Consider the following 15,870-nt stretch of genomic DNA (forward strand, 5'->3'; position numbering starts at 1 on the left):
CAATGTCCAAGGTAATTGATAACATACCTGGGACAGCTTTATGCTTAGTGGGTTTTGTATTTACAATATCTTCACTTAATTAGCTTCAAGGTGGATATACTCTAAACAGAGTGTCAATGCAAGGGCTATTGGTCCGTCACCACGGTTGTGTGCTGACAGGAACAATGACACTGATCTGACATACGTCACACCTCGTCAGGCCTCAGCTGCTTAAACACAAACCAAACCGTGTTTTGGTGTCTCTCGAGGATTCTGACAAAGCAGCGTAATTGGAAATCGAAATGTCCTACCACAAGGGGTGTGAAGATCAACAGGATGAAAGTGGAAATGGAAAAAAGAGTGGGGGAAAAAGAAAGGGACTAATAGATCAAAAAAAAAAAGAACTAGAAGTTAAAAGGGACTGAGTACTAGAGACCATCACATTGGACTGGAGAGCCTGATTGCCATGTTTCATAAATTAGGTATTCATAAAAGTTATCAGCTCACATTTGAATTGTCAAAACAACAGTGATGTTCCTGGAGCGTGAGTCGAAGAGGTTAAAGCAGGTCAGGTTTGCGTTAATTGGAACAGAATGATTGAGTTTGCTTGCATCCACAGGCTGTTAATTACTCACTTTTTGAGAGCCTGTTGCTCTTATCAGCTTTATTATTAGCTTGATGATGTTCTCAGTGTGAACTGCTGGTTCAGTAAAGGGTTGAAGAAAAGACCATAAAAGGAGCTCTAAATTATCCCGGGTTGGAAGATGATTTGCTCAGATGGTTCAGTGTGTTTTCTGCAGCAAAGCAAGTTTCCCTAAACTTTAGCTGTGGTGTGGTTTTGTGCCCTTTTTATCGTCCTTGTGTCCCAGTTAATAAAGTTCTAATGGATGTTTAGCCTTTGACTGTTTTTACTGTAACGGTATTACATATCCTTTGTTCTGACTTGGCTTGTTTCTGTTTTAAAGTTCAATCAGAACAGAGTGCTTCAACATAATTATAAAAACCCAAATCCATCAGTTCACCAATTTTTATGACAGCCTTCAAAAATCAATATTAAACTCCCTTCAGTGTGGGGAAAAGCAGCAGAGCAAAAGAAAAAAAAAAAACACTTGTAGAAACAGTTCCATTACTTTATTTGTGATGGTGAGCTGGTTCCAAAACCACTTTGAAAACCAACACAGAAAACTGAAATGGGAAAATTTTCCAAAATATGACCAAACGCCACATACACTAAAGCGTTCTTTCAGTTTGGAGCTTGTCAGCACATTTCGGTGTCAGTAGTTATACACTCAAGACTCAGAAAAAGAAGAGGGAAATGGTGACAGCTGGCCAAACTGCACAACCTACTTCTAAGCTTTCCAGAGTAGTGGAAAACTCAAATATCCCTTTGACTTTTACATTTTTGTGGTACCACTCACTTTTGACTCCGGTCACTGTTGCCCATAGTGTGAATCATGTGTGCATGTAGTGAAGCTGTGTGATGACAACAGTCTTTAACTGCTGATATGAAAAAGTTTCTGGCACTTTTGCTCAAAAATGTCAGCCACCTTTAGTGAAAACACCAGAAGTGATGCATTTTTTTGGCAGTAAACACAGTGGGCGGATGTGTCTTAGTGAACTGTGTTGTTTCTTTTCAATTCTGCTTTGTATTAAAGTCAGTCTTAACAAGATGAGACAGTGTTGCCACCAAGTGGTCTGTAAAAATAGTGGCCAAGATTTGTGGATGGGAGAAATAGCCTGCCAGGTGAATTCAATGTCGTAGACTAAATTTTATGTTGGTGACATTTTCAAGAACAGAATGATAAAATACAAGCAAGGTGTATTCCCCATGTGCCATGTCTGGTGACAACAAGTAAAATCAGAACAGGTAAAGACAAAGTCAGACTTTTGTCTGTGTAAATATTTGCCTCTGCTGCATGCTGTCCGTGCACCAATCAAGATTTAGCAACATTTGAATCTGAAGTCATTGGTTTGCGGTTTGGTTTCTGACCATCAAAAGTGATCGAACCACATTCACGCAGTCCTCATAAAGACTTTTTTGTATTTATTGCTATGGAGAAAAGTTTGAAAGTTGAATCCAGGTTTGCAAATTGCTGTACTGCTCATAGCTGAACAAAATGTGTTTGGGAAAATAATTTCTTGATTAATCATTTGGCCTATAAAGTGTCAGAGTAGTGAAAAATGTATATCCTCATTTTCCCTGAATCCAAAGTAATGGTGGGCGGGAGGGTATTTTTGCTTGACAGATTGCTTTAGATGATTTACTCAATTATCAAAATAGTTACTGATTATTTTCCTTTCTTTCGAGCGTCAAGAGGCCTGGATGGGGCACACAGGTTTCTTTACAGGAGGCAAGCAGCAGGGAGCCTTGACCCGCCAGATGACCCCGTCACTGAAGCGTTTCCATGGTTATAGAATGATGGACAGCTGAGTTCGGGGGTGAGGTCTGCAGGTCGTCCTCACTGTTCCCTCCCCCCTGGATTCCACACTGACACTAAGTACATCCTCAGCCTTGACAGACCATCCATCCTTCTCATCCCATGCTACACTTGTTTTCCCTCATCCTTCTCGTCCAGCTTTTTGTTACCACTCAAAGAAGAGGTCGCAACCTCACCAGACAAATGGAAACTGCGTCATATGTCTTTGGTAATCAGCAGGTGGTGGTGGTTGTTTTGAGAATCAGGTCAGCTTTGCAGATCATTTCCTGTATCTTACCAGCCTAATGATAAAGCTGTAGTAGGTTCATGTAGTCTCCGTGCACTTGCATTATTCTGTCATATTATTGTTATTATTAGAAAATTACCGCTGGACGTGGTCACTCATCTCTGTGAAAATCTTCACCGCACACAGCAAATACAAAACTTAAAGCTAAAGTAGAGTTTTTAAAACTCCTCCCAAACAGCTGAACCTGTGAAGGAAAAAAAGAAATGTTATCCTTATTAAAAGATGGTAAATGCTCCTAAGCATTTGTGACTGACTCTGATTAAAGCTGCAGATTTCAGTGAAATGTGCCTCTCTAATCAGTCCCAACAGACTGCTGGGTCAGATTCAACATCTGCTTTGCTGAGTCATCTAATAACTCAGTTCTCTGTTCTGCTTGATATCCTCAAATTATCATTCTCATTGCTCGCCGCATGTCCTTGCAGTGTTCCCTCGTTTGTGCTTGGCCCAGATTGTAATGTCTGATGTGCAGTTAAAAAACAGTCATGTCCAGCCTGAGGGACAGCTTTCTGAGATATTACATCACTGACTGAAGGGTAGTTGTCCGCAGAGTGACATTAAATATTGGTATATTGGTCTTTGGTTGGAAAATATTATTTCTATGGGTAATCCTTAAAGTTAAAATCCTTAATCCTTAAGAGTTTTTTTTTTAAAAAAAAAAAAAAAAAAAAAAAAAAAGTCTAAAGAGAATTAGGGTTGGATTTGGTTTGTATTTTATGTCATGGTTATAATGTGACTGTAAGGATGGTAATGATGTCAGTCAGTCTGTCTTTGGACCAAGCCGGAAATGTCTCAGCAGGTATGGATGGAGATGGATTTCCAAGAAATTTTCCATGGTGCCTTGAGAGTGAATAACAGTAAAAATTATCATTAACCAGGGAAATATCTCAACATCTTAATAACTTAATAACTTGTTCATTAGTACCTCCATGATGTTGACATTTGTATTTTTAAGAGAAATGTTTCAAAAACTATTGAATTGGGGATCGTTCTGTTAACTCTGGAGATTCCTTCTCATCTCAGTTCAAAATTTGTCCAAGACTTTGATTACTGTAATGACATTCCCATCAGCCTCACTTGTACTTTGTATTTAATGCTACTTAGCGAATGTTAGCGCACAGACACATTTAAATAGAAATGTCAGTGTTAGCATTGTTACTTTGAGCACATTAGCATGCTGACATTAGCATTTAGCTGTTAGCATGGGTGTTTTACATTTGGCATTCGCTTTTGATTTTCACTGTCAGGGTTATTACCTTGCCAAAGAGATTAGGAGCTTTTTGGTTTGTCTAACTTTGTGACAGGGTGTAGTATGGGCCAAGGAAGATACTTTGGAGGAGATCCAAATAGGTGGATGCATTAATTAATTTTTCACTTTTGGTAACATTGCAATATTGAGTGTTTGACCTGGGTAAATGCCAAATGCCATATGTGTTAAAATAATTAAAAAAAAAACGTTATGGAGCACATGGGGACAGTAATACCAGGGGAGAATTAGTACAACTGTAACACTGACATAACAACTCTTTTTTTTCTTGTAAGAATGTCTCCCATGTGAACATACAGTTTTCTGCACCAACTATTTTCTATAACAAGCTGTGATGTTCGTGATGATTTGTCATTTTAAAGATTCGATTTTTGTACATATGTGAATGATAAAGTGTTTTCTGGGTCTATAATTAAATGTATAGCTGAGATGATGAGACTTCAACTGGGGATAACCATATGTTGACATAACTGTTAATAGTTTTTGAAATAAGTCCAAACATTGAGTATATAGTGGTAGCAGGTTTGCACGTCATAGAGGAATGGACTGTTGGTCTTAGTGAAGATCTACACTCTATGAGTGTCCTTCTTGTTCTGAATGGTTAATTCATGAGCTTTTATCCTCTGAGCACAAATGATACCCGCACTGAAACATATCACTTTACATTATCTCATTACATTATATTATTGATCAAAAGTAATACCTTTCCAACAAAATAATAATTTTATTACTATCCACTTAGAGTACAATTCTTCTCAGCTGAGTAACTATTTGTCAGCATCACATACATTATCATTATCACCTGCAGTTAGGATCATCATTAAAATTAAGGCTCAAGGCAGTGGTAGTTGACATTGAAGTGATTTGTGAAACTTGATTTTGTCAGCAGGGGCATACTACTCTGCAGAGAGACATGAATCAGCAGTAGCGGCTGCCAAAATGACTGACAAAGTCACTCAATAACACAGCGAAGGCTGCTGAAAGTTGACACTTATGTCAAATTAGATAGATGTTGAGTTTGAACAGTCACAAAGAAAGTTGTCTTAATCAGCGCACACTGATATCAGGGATAGTGGTAGTGTGGTAACTGTCTCATCTCTCTTTTCTCGTCAGTTTTTCCATGCTCCCACATATGAACATGATTGCTTTAAACAATGAAAGAAGTTCTAATTTTCCAAATCACAAAATGGAAAGCCTTCTAAGTCAGACACAGTTCAACTATGTCATGATGCGTGCAGCCTTAGCTGTTTTAGGGAGTTATTTTCAAACTGTAGCCTTTAGAAACAGAGATGCATCATCTTCTACATTAAATAAACACTAAGACAAAAATTTAAAATGTATTTATGTCATTAAATTACTCAAAATCTTGCCGATGCCATCCGTGTTCAGTATGTAGTTATATACAGCAATATTGTTCAATTTCACCCAAAAATACTCACTTTCTTCACTTTCAGCTACACATAGTCATGTGAAACTTTTCTAACACCTTTACAGTTCACCTCAGCAGTAGCGATGCAGCCTACTGTGCAGTCTATAGGCATAAGCAGACCCTTTCATTTGTCTGCACTTTAAATCATTTTTGACAGTCTCATGATTAGAAGGAACATCAGTTCAGACTCATACTTACCTGACAAACGTGTCTCCAGCCTTCCTCTTAAAATCTTTTTTTTTTTTTTGACTTTCCTTGCATTTACTTCTTGTGTTTCATTAAAGCTAAATAGCTGTCTAGGTTTTGTTTTATGACATTTTCTCGTCCATAAAACACTGGAAGAAGACTTTGTGCAAGCATATGCCTGTTGTGGAGGAGTTAAACGATGCAAGACAATCACAAAAAGAGGCTTTTGTAGTATAATAACAGGAACACCTTAATCAGAGAAGGACGTGGCTTTATTTTCAGAAATCGGTTTCATTTCTAGCCCTTACCTGTGCTGTCGGTCTGAGTTGTGAGAGGCATACATCAGGCTATAAGCTGTGGATGCTCCCTGTTCCCATTACAGTGAATCAGCAGTGTATGAAACAATCCCATCTGCTGCACCGCCTGCTCCTTTTTATTGTCACACACGCTTCTGCTCCTGTAATGTGGAGTCATTTTGGTGTGTATTGATTCTATGTACGAATGGGAAGCTGTTGATTGGCGACTGGTATCTCCAGAGACAGAGAGAGAGCAGAAAGTTTTTCTCACTCTAAAATCAGGCTAATGACAAATATTATGTGAAAATCAGCAAGTGCTTACCAGTACTTAGATTAGAACAAACAAAAGTCTCCGATGACACACTGAAGTGTTGATGGCTGGTTTCCTGGCTTGGCAACAGCACTTGTAGTTTAATTACTATGACTAGATAGCGAACAGTCCGGAAATGGATTGGACTTACACTCACAGTTGTGTTGTTGTGTCCATGTATAGTTTTATGAAAAGCAATGTTTCCTATCAAAGTCACAGAAGTCATTCGACTAGAATAGACGTGCTCCGTTTAGTCCGTATCCTGTGATATCTGCATAATGGACATCACTGAACATATGACCTTTTAAAATATATTCTAATGGCAAATGAACAGCAACCTCACTTGATAAAAACTTCTATTGAACTGCTGTCACATGTTTTTCAATGAATATATCTTTGATGAACATTTTAAACAAATGAATTGAAATTGAATTCACTCATGCTGTTTGAGGACCCACATCTCATTTCATCCCTTTCTGATAAAAATAGCTAAAGTGAATCTAAATTAGCTCTGTGATTGATCTTATTGACTTTCTAAATGTCTCACTGCTCCCCTGGGGGAACATTAATATTCCTGAAAGAGCACAGAGCAACTGATTACCCAAATTATCTCATTGGCTCATTAGGCTCTGATGGCAGTTGACACTGCTGAGGCACTCAACACCAGTGGTAGAAATCATGTCACTCATGCTGTGAAATAACCGTACAGCTAATCAGAATTAGGAAATTACATCAAAACTCATTCAGTACATGCAGTATGTGTGTGTCACCATTATATCTCCACTAACAGCAAGTATTTTTGCTTTATATTACTCCCATTAAACAAATAAAGAAATTATTTTTGCAATGTCAACAAAAGCATAGGTTATAGATTATTACATCATATGACTGGTGGAAAGCTACTGGTGTTTACTTCACTGACACTGTTCATCACAGTTAATAATAATCTTGGACACATTCATGCCTGTGCATTTGTTTAAGTTACAGTCCACTGGAGTGGTGATGGCTTGTTACATCTATTGCAACCAATAAAACGAACATGTTGCCTATTACAGTGAATAGGACGTTTTCTGGTTACTAACAAATAAATATTTGTAAAAGTAACATGAAATTTTTTTCCTCACAACTCATGGCTAAATTTCCATGTCTCAGAGAAGATTTAATTCAAGTCTTTCTGTTCAACCAGTCTCAGGAAGCAAAGATCTGCAGAGATCTAATGCTTGCATCAGCATGCTAATCATGTGATTAGTACAAAAAAGTACAACTGAGTTTTGCAGATTTTTAGTCATGATAAAAAGTATTAGACAAATTCAAATTCTGACCCAATGACGGAGCTAGAAGAAAAGTTAAAGGATGACATTATTACAGTACATCAATGTGTACAATATGTGTACAAAACTTAACATCGCACCATATGGTATTTGATCAGATATTTCTCTCTGAACCAAACATTTCAAACCGGTGGTGCCACCAGAACCTCAAATTGCTGTCCAGAACCATATCCAAGTCAAGTCAATCCAAGCTGTAGATCTTCAGATATTTCAGTCTGGACCAAAGTCAACGACCCAACTGAACCACAGACGCTGTCAACTGTCTAGCCAAGCTGCCATGCTGCCGGTGTGACTTAACACTTCCCCTTGTGGCACATTTGTTAGGAAAATTTATTTTGTGACACCGGTGATTGACATTTTAAGTGGAAAAACAAATATAAATTAAGCATAGTGTTGATCCTCCAAAATTCATCACCTTCTTTAAGTCCAAACTTGGACTTCATCTCCAGCAGTCAGCATGAGTCTTCATGATAGCTTATAATTTGATGTTTATGTGAGCTCCGTCAAAGTTCCCCAAGATAATTTCCCTAAAGCCAAGAGTCTGTCCTAAGAAATTCCATGAATACTAATGCTCTGGTCTCTCGCTTCATAAGCCTCAGACTAATGCCCTTTCTGGAATATTGCTCGCCTTTGATAGGATTAGAGTTGTGTGTTTAGAAGGATAAAACCAATGAAACATATAAAGTGCGAGGGCTGCATTTATGGGCCAACCCTCACCAGAATTTTAACAGCAGAAATATCAAGAGAACGGGCTAAAGATCGATTTTAGCACTTCCCCTGATAATGTAAATGAGACTAAGTCAGCCATGGAGAATAACTTTGTTATGGTGTCAATATTAATCATTTTTTAGGTCAAACATGAATTTATCCTTTTAACGCATACTTGGGGCTCAAAGTCAGAAATTTCTGCAGCCTCCTGATGTAATTTAAAGAGATTTTAAAAAGGCTGTTTCATCAAGATGTGTTGAAATGTATTAATTTATGTTCTAAAATTAAATCTCTTTAACAGGAAGATATACTACTTAATAATGCTGTGCTATGCAGTTTCTTTTTCCAACTTCCATTAGAGTCCAGAAGAAATTCTACTTTTTAACAAAATATGTATCTGCAAGCAGACTTGTTAATCATTTCTGTGAATTGCACCATCAAAGCTCTAAAAACGTGGTCACTTAAATCTGCAAGAAAACAATATAAAAACTAAAAGTCTTAATTTTCAGTTAATGGCTGCACCTTTGTGAGCTGCTCTTGTTCCCGAAGCTTAATAAACTTAAGAGCAATAAACTCATCCACATCTTATTACCACTTCTGCCTAGTAAATACTGTTGTGTTCGGCCCCGCTTGTTTTCTTTAGGCAGTAGTAGTGCCTCTCCTTTGGAGCACTTTGCACTAATGAAAAGTTGTCATGTTAGCTCAGACCATGATGGATTGAAAGAACACAACCTCTTGAGAGATCTCTGGCACAGCACTGGGGGGAGATTACCGCTGCCAGTCCAAAGAGAGGAGGCATGTCTCTCCCAGAATAAAGGCCCCAGAGAAGTGATTGATGCCACTGAACCACAACCTCCAGGCAAAGCTCAATCTGGATAAGCCTCTCGTTGTCTCACTGGAAGCTCCAATATCAACACTTTGCTGATGGAATCAGGAAAAGTGAACACGATGATATCTCCGTATCATGTTATAGAGTATTCTCCAGGGTGCATGGCTGTGTAGAAATTTGCATTTTTGGTTAGAATTATATTATGTTCATAATTATTGTTGTATTTTTTTAATTGTAGTAATGCTGTAGCTACAACAATCACACTACCTGATACTTAAGAAATTGATAGCTAGTGATCCTTTCTAATTGGAGGTAACTTTTCTCTTTTCCAAACTCGAAACATCCTAATTAGTTTTCCAGTGCTGTAACTCGCCTGGCTGTCTGACTGAAATCCCAGTGAAAGTTTGGATTTGGCTGCTTCGCTGCTGCACATTGGCTCATTCACTTCCCCTCCTGACAGAACTTGCCAGAAAAGAGGCTCTTTTCCCTCCCGCAAAACTTTGCAAATCAGTGGAGAGTGCATATTATCCGCTATCAACCTTGACCAGCTGTTAAAAATAAAGCAGCAAATGCCAACTGGAAAACTAGTGTCTTGTTTAACACACACACACACACACACACAATAGAGAAAACATAATTCTTATCATAAGCATGAATGAATAAAATTTCTGTTTAAGAAACAGCGAGGTCATATCTCTAACATTTAACTACTCTTTATGGTCAGAGAGACACACTGACACAATGACCTTGTGTGACTTTTGAGAGATATGGGCATATAAATAAATAAGTAGTGCCTGATTTGCTATCAGGAGAGCACGTCAAGTGTCAGATCTATATACTTGAAAGATGGGTGAGAAATTAGGACCAAAAACTGTGTAATAAATTGCGGCCACTATGACATCACCCATTGGTTTGCTGTCTACTGTACTGAATCCTCAAGTTTGGTATTGTGTCTGTTGGGATCTTGGATTTTTGGAACCAAATGTGACCATATTTGAAAGGTGGAACTGCAAAGGGTACACATTGTGAACCAGTGAACGTGTCATCTTCGCAACTTGTCGACCACAAGGTAGCTAAGCCCAAAAGCATACCCTGCTTTGCATACTCTGCTCTGTGTGAAGAAGACTTGAAACATGTGACTGAGATGATGATCTCATTAGGAAAATGTTTACTGAGGTAAGAAATAAAGTGAAAAGTAGGGTCATTTTGTCGTAAGCTTACATAAAATCAGACTTCTTTTTGAAACCAATGTAGTCGCCCCCTGCTGGTCATGTAGAAGTCAGACTCCAGGAAGTCACTGCACCCAGACAAGAATTGCCTGTCTGAAGGATAAAAGTCATTTAAACCTCAAATTTCTGTTTTTATACTTTGGCTTTTGTACAGATTGAACAAACAAAAAGTATCATGTCCATTTGTCAGTTTAGAGGTGCTTGTATGCTGATTTTGTTACAGTTGGACAGCTGTCTCCCCCTGTTTTGAGTTTATGCTAATACTCTAACCTGCTGCTGGCTGTAGCTTCATATTACACTTGTGAGAGTGGTAATTTTTAATCATCTAACTGTTGCAAGGAAGCAAATTGGTCTCACCACCACCCACATGTATGTAAAACACTTTTGACACACACATTCATCATTCAAAACTCATATTTTGACTTACAGTGACTTGGACTTGCACTAAAAGACTTAAAATCACAGACTTCCTAATGCTAAAACAAACACTGTTGCATGTTAAACCTGATGCTAAGCAATCATTCAGTATAATTCAGTGGCCTACATCCTTGTTTTCAGCCGAAACCACCAAGAGCTCTCCCATGATTCACTCCAGCGCAGTGTGTGACAGCGCGCCGCATTAATCGCCGGGGTAAAGGGAAGACAGGCCTATTGACCAGAAGTCCAGCAGGATAGAGGGGCAGGACATACAAATCAAAGCTGTCCGGCCTCATATTGACCACGCTGTCCACAGAATCCGAGATTCATTTGCTGGGTGACGGGGGAAGGAGACGGGGGCTGAGTTCAGGAAGTCACAGGGATGTTACTCAGCTCATATCCTGCCAGACCTGCACGAAATCATGGCTGAGCATAAGGGCCACACTCCAATTAGAAGATAGTCCTTTTAAATAAAACCACACTGTGAACCAGGATTCAAAGCCTACATAGATGAGGCGACTGTGTTTCTACTTCTCATCTGAGTGCCTTTCGGCCCATGTGTGCAGGGTGGAGGCTCACTGGTGCAGCTCACAGGAGTGTATGACAAGTGATGAAGGTGTCGACCTGTTGATGGTTCGGGAATCAGCGAGCTTGTCTGTCTTTCTCGTCGCTCTCCATTACGGACTGTCCAGTAATGAAGACAAATGTAACGTAGAGGTCTGCGTTTACACACCGATAATCCTCAAAGCATAAGGAGACTGTCACAAGAGTTGACCATTTGTAAATCAGATTTTTGCACCTGTGTTTTGGGCAGTTTGAAAGAAGTCATGAAAAAAAGGTGTATGCGCTCGTACAAAGTGGCCATCACTATTTGACCTGGCTTAAATAGCCTGCTGTTGCCTGTTTAATCTTTCCCTCGTGTGATGGGAACAAGTGGCGAGATTCCTCATTAGTGAATCGATCTCGCAGTTGAAGCTCCGTTGTGCTTCTGTTTTTCTCTAATGTGCTTTATTGGCAGCTGATGCATCAGAACTAACTGACCTTCATTCACACGAGTAACTATATATACATACATATTTTTTTACATGTTCTCAGTTCAGTAAAGCAGGAAGAGACACGCTGTTTATTGTTTTCTACAGTTCACTGTGGAAGTCAAAATCCAAAGCTGTGATGAATTTGCACTCTGCTGCCAAGTTTGACAAGCAATCAGTGAAATGGAGTTTTAGGAAAGAATTGATGATTACGTTGAGATGTGAATATTACAATAGGAGTAGTACTGCATTAGTATTTTCAAGTGCCATTTTCACAGAACACATTCTGAAGTGTCTCGGTAGGAAAAGCACAGGTTTCGGTAATCAAAGAAAACATTGGCTGAATTTCATTTAGCTGCTTCAGCATCCTGAGCCGTCATTAATGTTATTAACACCTGCGCTTTTTCTACTTTGATAATCACTTCAATTCAATTTCAGTTCAGTTCATTTATATAGCAGCCCATGAGCAAGCACTTGGCAACAGCGGCGAGGAGAAGCTGCCAATCAGAAATGTGTCCTTATTGATTTCCAGTCCTAATGCTTAGTGCTGGTCATTTTTGCTGTTGTGCACTTTGATTTCAGGTTTTAATGTGAAAAACTTAAATCATAAAACATATAGGGCCATGGCTGTGTGACTCAAACATTCACTTGTATTTTCTTTCTGTTTTTTTCTGATTTTTTCACCCTTTGCACACATAATAAATGTATTGCTAATATAAATGTCCAATGCACTCTTTCCTGTGAAATTAGACTTTTTATTTTTGCCTACAGCCACCTGAAACTGACTGAAAACCCTGTATTAAAGAGTGCAGTCCCTGTCAGTCGTTGTGATAAAAAGGTGACAATAAATTTGAAGACTTCTTTTCATTCCTGATAGTTTTGCACCCAGTACATTCGTGACTTGTGACAGTGTGTGGCAGCTTTGTTGACGTATCAAACAATCCACCATTAATTATATATTCCCAACGTGAACATGGGAGCTACAACTGCTACCAGCGCTGTTGTTTAAGCCCAGGGGTCGGTCGTGACTGCCCCCTTGTGGGCAGAGTAGTGAATATCTTATTGGTGTTTCAGGGCCGTATATCCAGATGGTAACAGGTTCCCATTGCTGTGCCACTGTGCTTTTGAGCAAGAAAATACACACTTAATGAATCTATGGGAGAACTATTTATTTACATATTCTGAGTCTGTTAGTAATCGAATATAGCACGCGCAGTTATTCTGTTTGCGCTAAAGTGCCAAAATGCGGTTTAATTAATGGTGTTTACAAGCAGCACCACCGAGGACCACCTTATTTTAAAGCCGACGTGGTGACAGCTGACAGCTTTACACTTGAATGTGCGTCCACAGACCTCATCTTCGTGACACCTTCATCGTGCTGAAGGGGAGTGAGTGCGGGAGCGCACCGACGCACAGCCCGCTGCTCCCCACCGGGGGGGAGTTTCAGCTCTGACAGGATGTCACAGGTTTGTCTGGCAGACGACACGGAGGAGCACCGGGGGGAGACAAGAACAGGGACTGTCCATGACCAGTAAGCCTTTATCATCCTTCACTGTTTTCCCCGCACTGGCTGCATTTAACGGCCGTCGACAGCGCTTTTATTTCTATGTAACCCACGCGTTGCTATTTGCTTTCACCCATAGCGATGTGGTGCGCTTTTGCTGCACCCTTTTCATCGTTTTTACCCCCCGCCCAGGCTACACGGGCTAATGGCTGTGTATGGACATCCATTTGTATCCCCTTTAATTTATAAGACAAAAGAGTAAAAAGTGAATAAATCAGGCGATACGATGATGATGATGTTTCGGAGGCCTGACTGGGAACGGCTTCACATTCAGTGCATCAATACAATAACTTGATTAGCGTCTGATTTCAGGGGAAATCCACCTCCGTTCAGTGACATAGTGATCAATGACCAAAGCGCGGTGATCCTATAGATCTGGTTGTTCTCTAACTGTTTTACAAGATGTATTGATGAGCAGTGCAGTCATGAGATAATAGGTCTCTGGATAGATAGATAGATGGATAGATGTTTCCACACCATCGATATTGATGGTGATAATACAGTGAATTAGAGCCTTCCTATGAGCTAACAGTACAAAATACTCTTGAGAGACTGTTGACACGTAGGGACGCATCTTCTTGACCCCACCCTGTCTTCGTTTGTATAGGTGACCAACTGCTTTGGGCGATCAGTGGTCTCCTTGAGCTGATTGACCATGAGGAGATGCTGCCTTCAGGTGCTCATGGAGAAATGTGAGGGAGACTGAGCTAACACAGGAGACACCACTCAGCCTACCCTTTCAAGGACAGAAGTACTTGGCACCTCTCATCTGTAAGTATTATGTGTTTGTGTTGTGTAAGAAAGTTTCCGGTCAAATGCACAGAATTGAAAAGCGCAGTTTGTTTTAGGCCTGCGACTAAGGCTTCTTCACCTGCCAGTTACGTTTTGGATTAATTGCATATCTTCTATAAAATGTGTAAAAAAATGCTGATGAGAGTTCGCCAAAGCCCAAGCAAACGTTAAGCCAAAACCCAAAGATGTTCAGCCTGCTGTCAAATTCATCATCTAAAGACAAATGAAAGCAGGAAATCACCGCTGGACGAGGTGAAGTTTGGCATATACTTTCAAAATGACTCAACATATTTAGCACTATTTTATCAGATGGATACATCATTTATAATTCAGTGAGAAGTGACTGTATCCTCAGTGGCCTAAAGGTTACCGCATACGCCACATGGCTGCAGCATCGCCCTCTTCCTCTGTCTCGCCATACGTTTCCTGTCTTGCTCTTATATGTCAAACTGTTCAAAGGCAAAAATCCTTGAAAAGAAAAATCTCCAAAAAAAAAATAAAAAATGCCTGTAAACCCAATTTTGAGTCAATGACATGTTTTAGAGGTGTTGACTGTTGACACATGGTTAAATATCAATCAATGCATTTTCATTATTTTCTGTTATTTCTGTGATTGGTGTTGATGCTGCTTTTTACACAACACTACTCTCCTTAACCCTCCCAAATCCAATTTATTACCCATTCCAGTAGTATAGTGTCCAAATTATTGCATATCTTTCTGTCAGGGTCAGCACAAACTCAGTTCACTCAGTCGATCACACAGCTTCCAACGAGTGGAATCCAATCCGGTGTAAAGCTGTCCTGTGGTTTCTTCTTTTTGCTGTTCTGAAGAAGCATCCAGCTGTGAAGGGAAGGTGCCCTGAGGCCGAGCCATGGGCTGCGGGGGGAGCAGGACCGACGCCCTGGAGCCTCGGTACCTGGAGAGCTGGACCAAGGAGACGGAGTCGACGTGGCTCACCAGCACAGACACTGATATCCCCCTGTCGTCCATCCAGAGCATCCCCTCCGAGGGCTCTGAGGCCTGCTTCACCTCTGAGAAAACAATCACCCCTGGTAAGATGAATGAATTACTGCTGAGTGGAAGGATGAATGAATAAGTAATTGATTTCCTAGAAGGAATAGGCAGTAATTTAATTGCTGAACAAATGAATAATACATTTATATATACAGTACAATACTGAATTAGTTTCCCACTGCAGAATACAGTATATTTGCAATTTTAATGGTATTTTTTCCTTTTTTTTCTGCATCACATGTTCTGTGTTTTTATTTATAGGGTCTTTGCACCACATGTACATTCATCATTTTTAATTACCACATTATGAATATCAATTGATTAAGGAATCTCAGTTGACAATGAGTTCTCGGTTTCCAACCTGTCTAATATTGGTTATATTCACACTGCTTTGCATCACTTCAGGCTTTGAGGCATGTGCTGTATGTAATACGACAGCATTTAGCACTGAGCGCCTCTTTCTTTACACTCCTTACATCAAAGTGAACACCTATAGTCTATGTGCGATTCCCTGTGGGGGTAAAAAAAAAAAAATCCTCGAAATGTAACACGTTTTAGAGGTTTTGAGCATCTTATTCAAAGAAGAACCCATTATGCACAAGGAGAGTTGAAGCGAACATGGAAGACAAAGTGAAGGCCATCCTGCTGTTGCCAAGGGTTTTGTCTGACATAAAGAGGCATTAGAAACGATTGTTCCTCTTCTCGTGTGCAGGTAGTCACCACATACGGCTGCAAAACAGAGAGATCTGACCATAATTCTGCCATT

General features: G+C 39.7%; 1 protein-coding gene across 5 annotated transcripts in view; it reads left to right on the plus strand.

The window, feature by feature from the left end:
- The window catches only part of baalcb (BAALC binder of MAP3K1 and KLF4 b), a 37,031-nt gene that overhangs the window by 17,830 nt on the left and 3,331 nt on the right, over positions 1-15,870 (plus strand). The window contains exons 2-4 of one of the 5 annotated variants that reach the window (XM_046373721.1): positions 13,084-13,264; positions 13,905-14,068; positions 14,921-15,142. In XM_046373721.1, the coding sequence (XP_046229677.1) occupies positions 14,962-15,142 (181 nt within the window). In that variant the 5' untranslated portion in view covers positions 13,084-13,264; positions 13,905-14,068; positions 14,921-14,961. Of the gene's footprint in view, positions 1-12,795; positions 13,265-13,904; positions 14,069-14,920; positions 15,143-15,870 lie in introns of those variants that run through there. The other 4 variants (XM_046373724.1, XM_046373722.1, XM_046373720.1 and 1 more) reach the window with 4 other exon arrangements.

The sequence above is a fragment of the Scatophagus argus genome, chromosome 19, assembly GCF_020382885.2.
Source record: "Scatophagus argus isolate fScaArg1 chromosome 19, fScaArg1.pri, whole genome shotgun sequence".
Lineage (NCBI taxonomy): Eukaryota > Metazoa > Chordata > Actinopteri > Scatophagidae > Scatophagus > Scatophagus argus.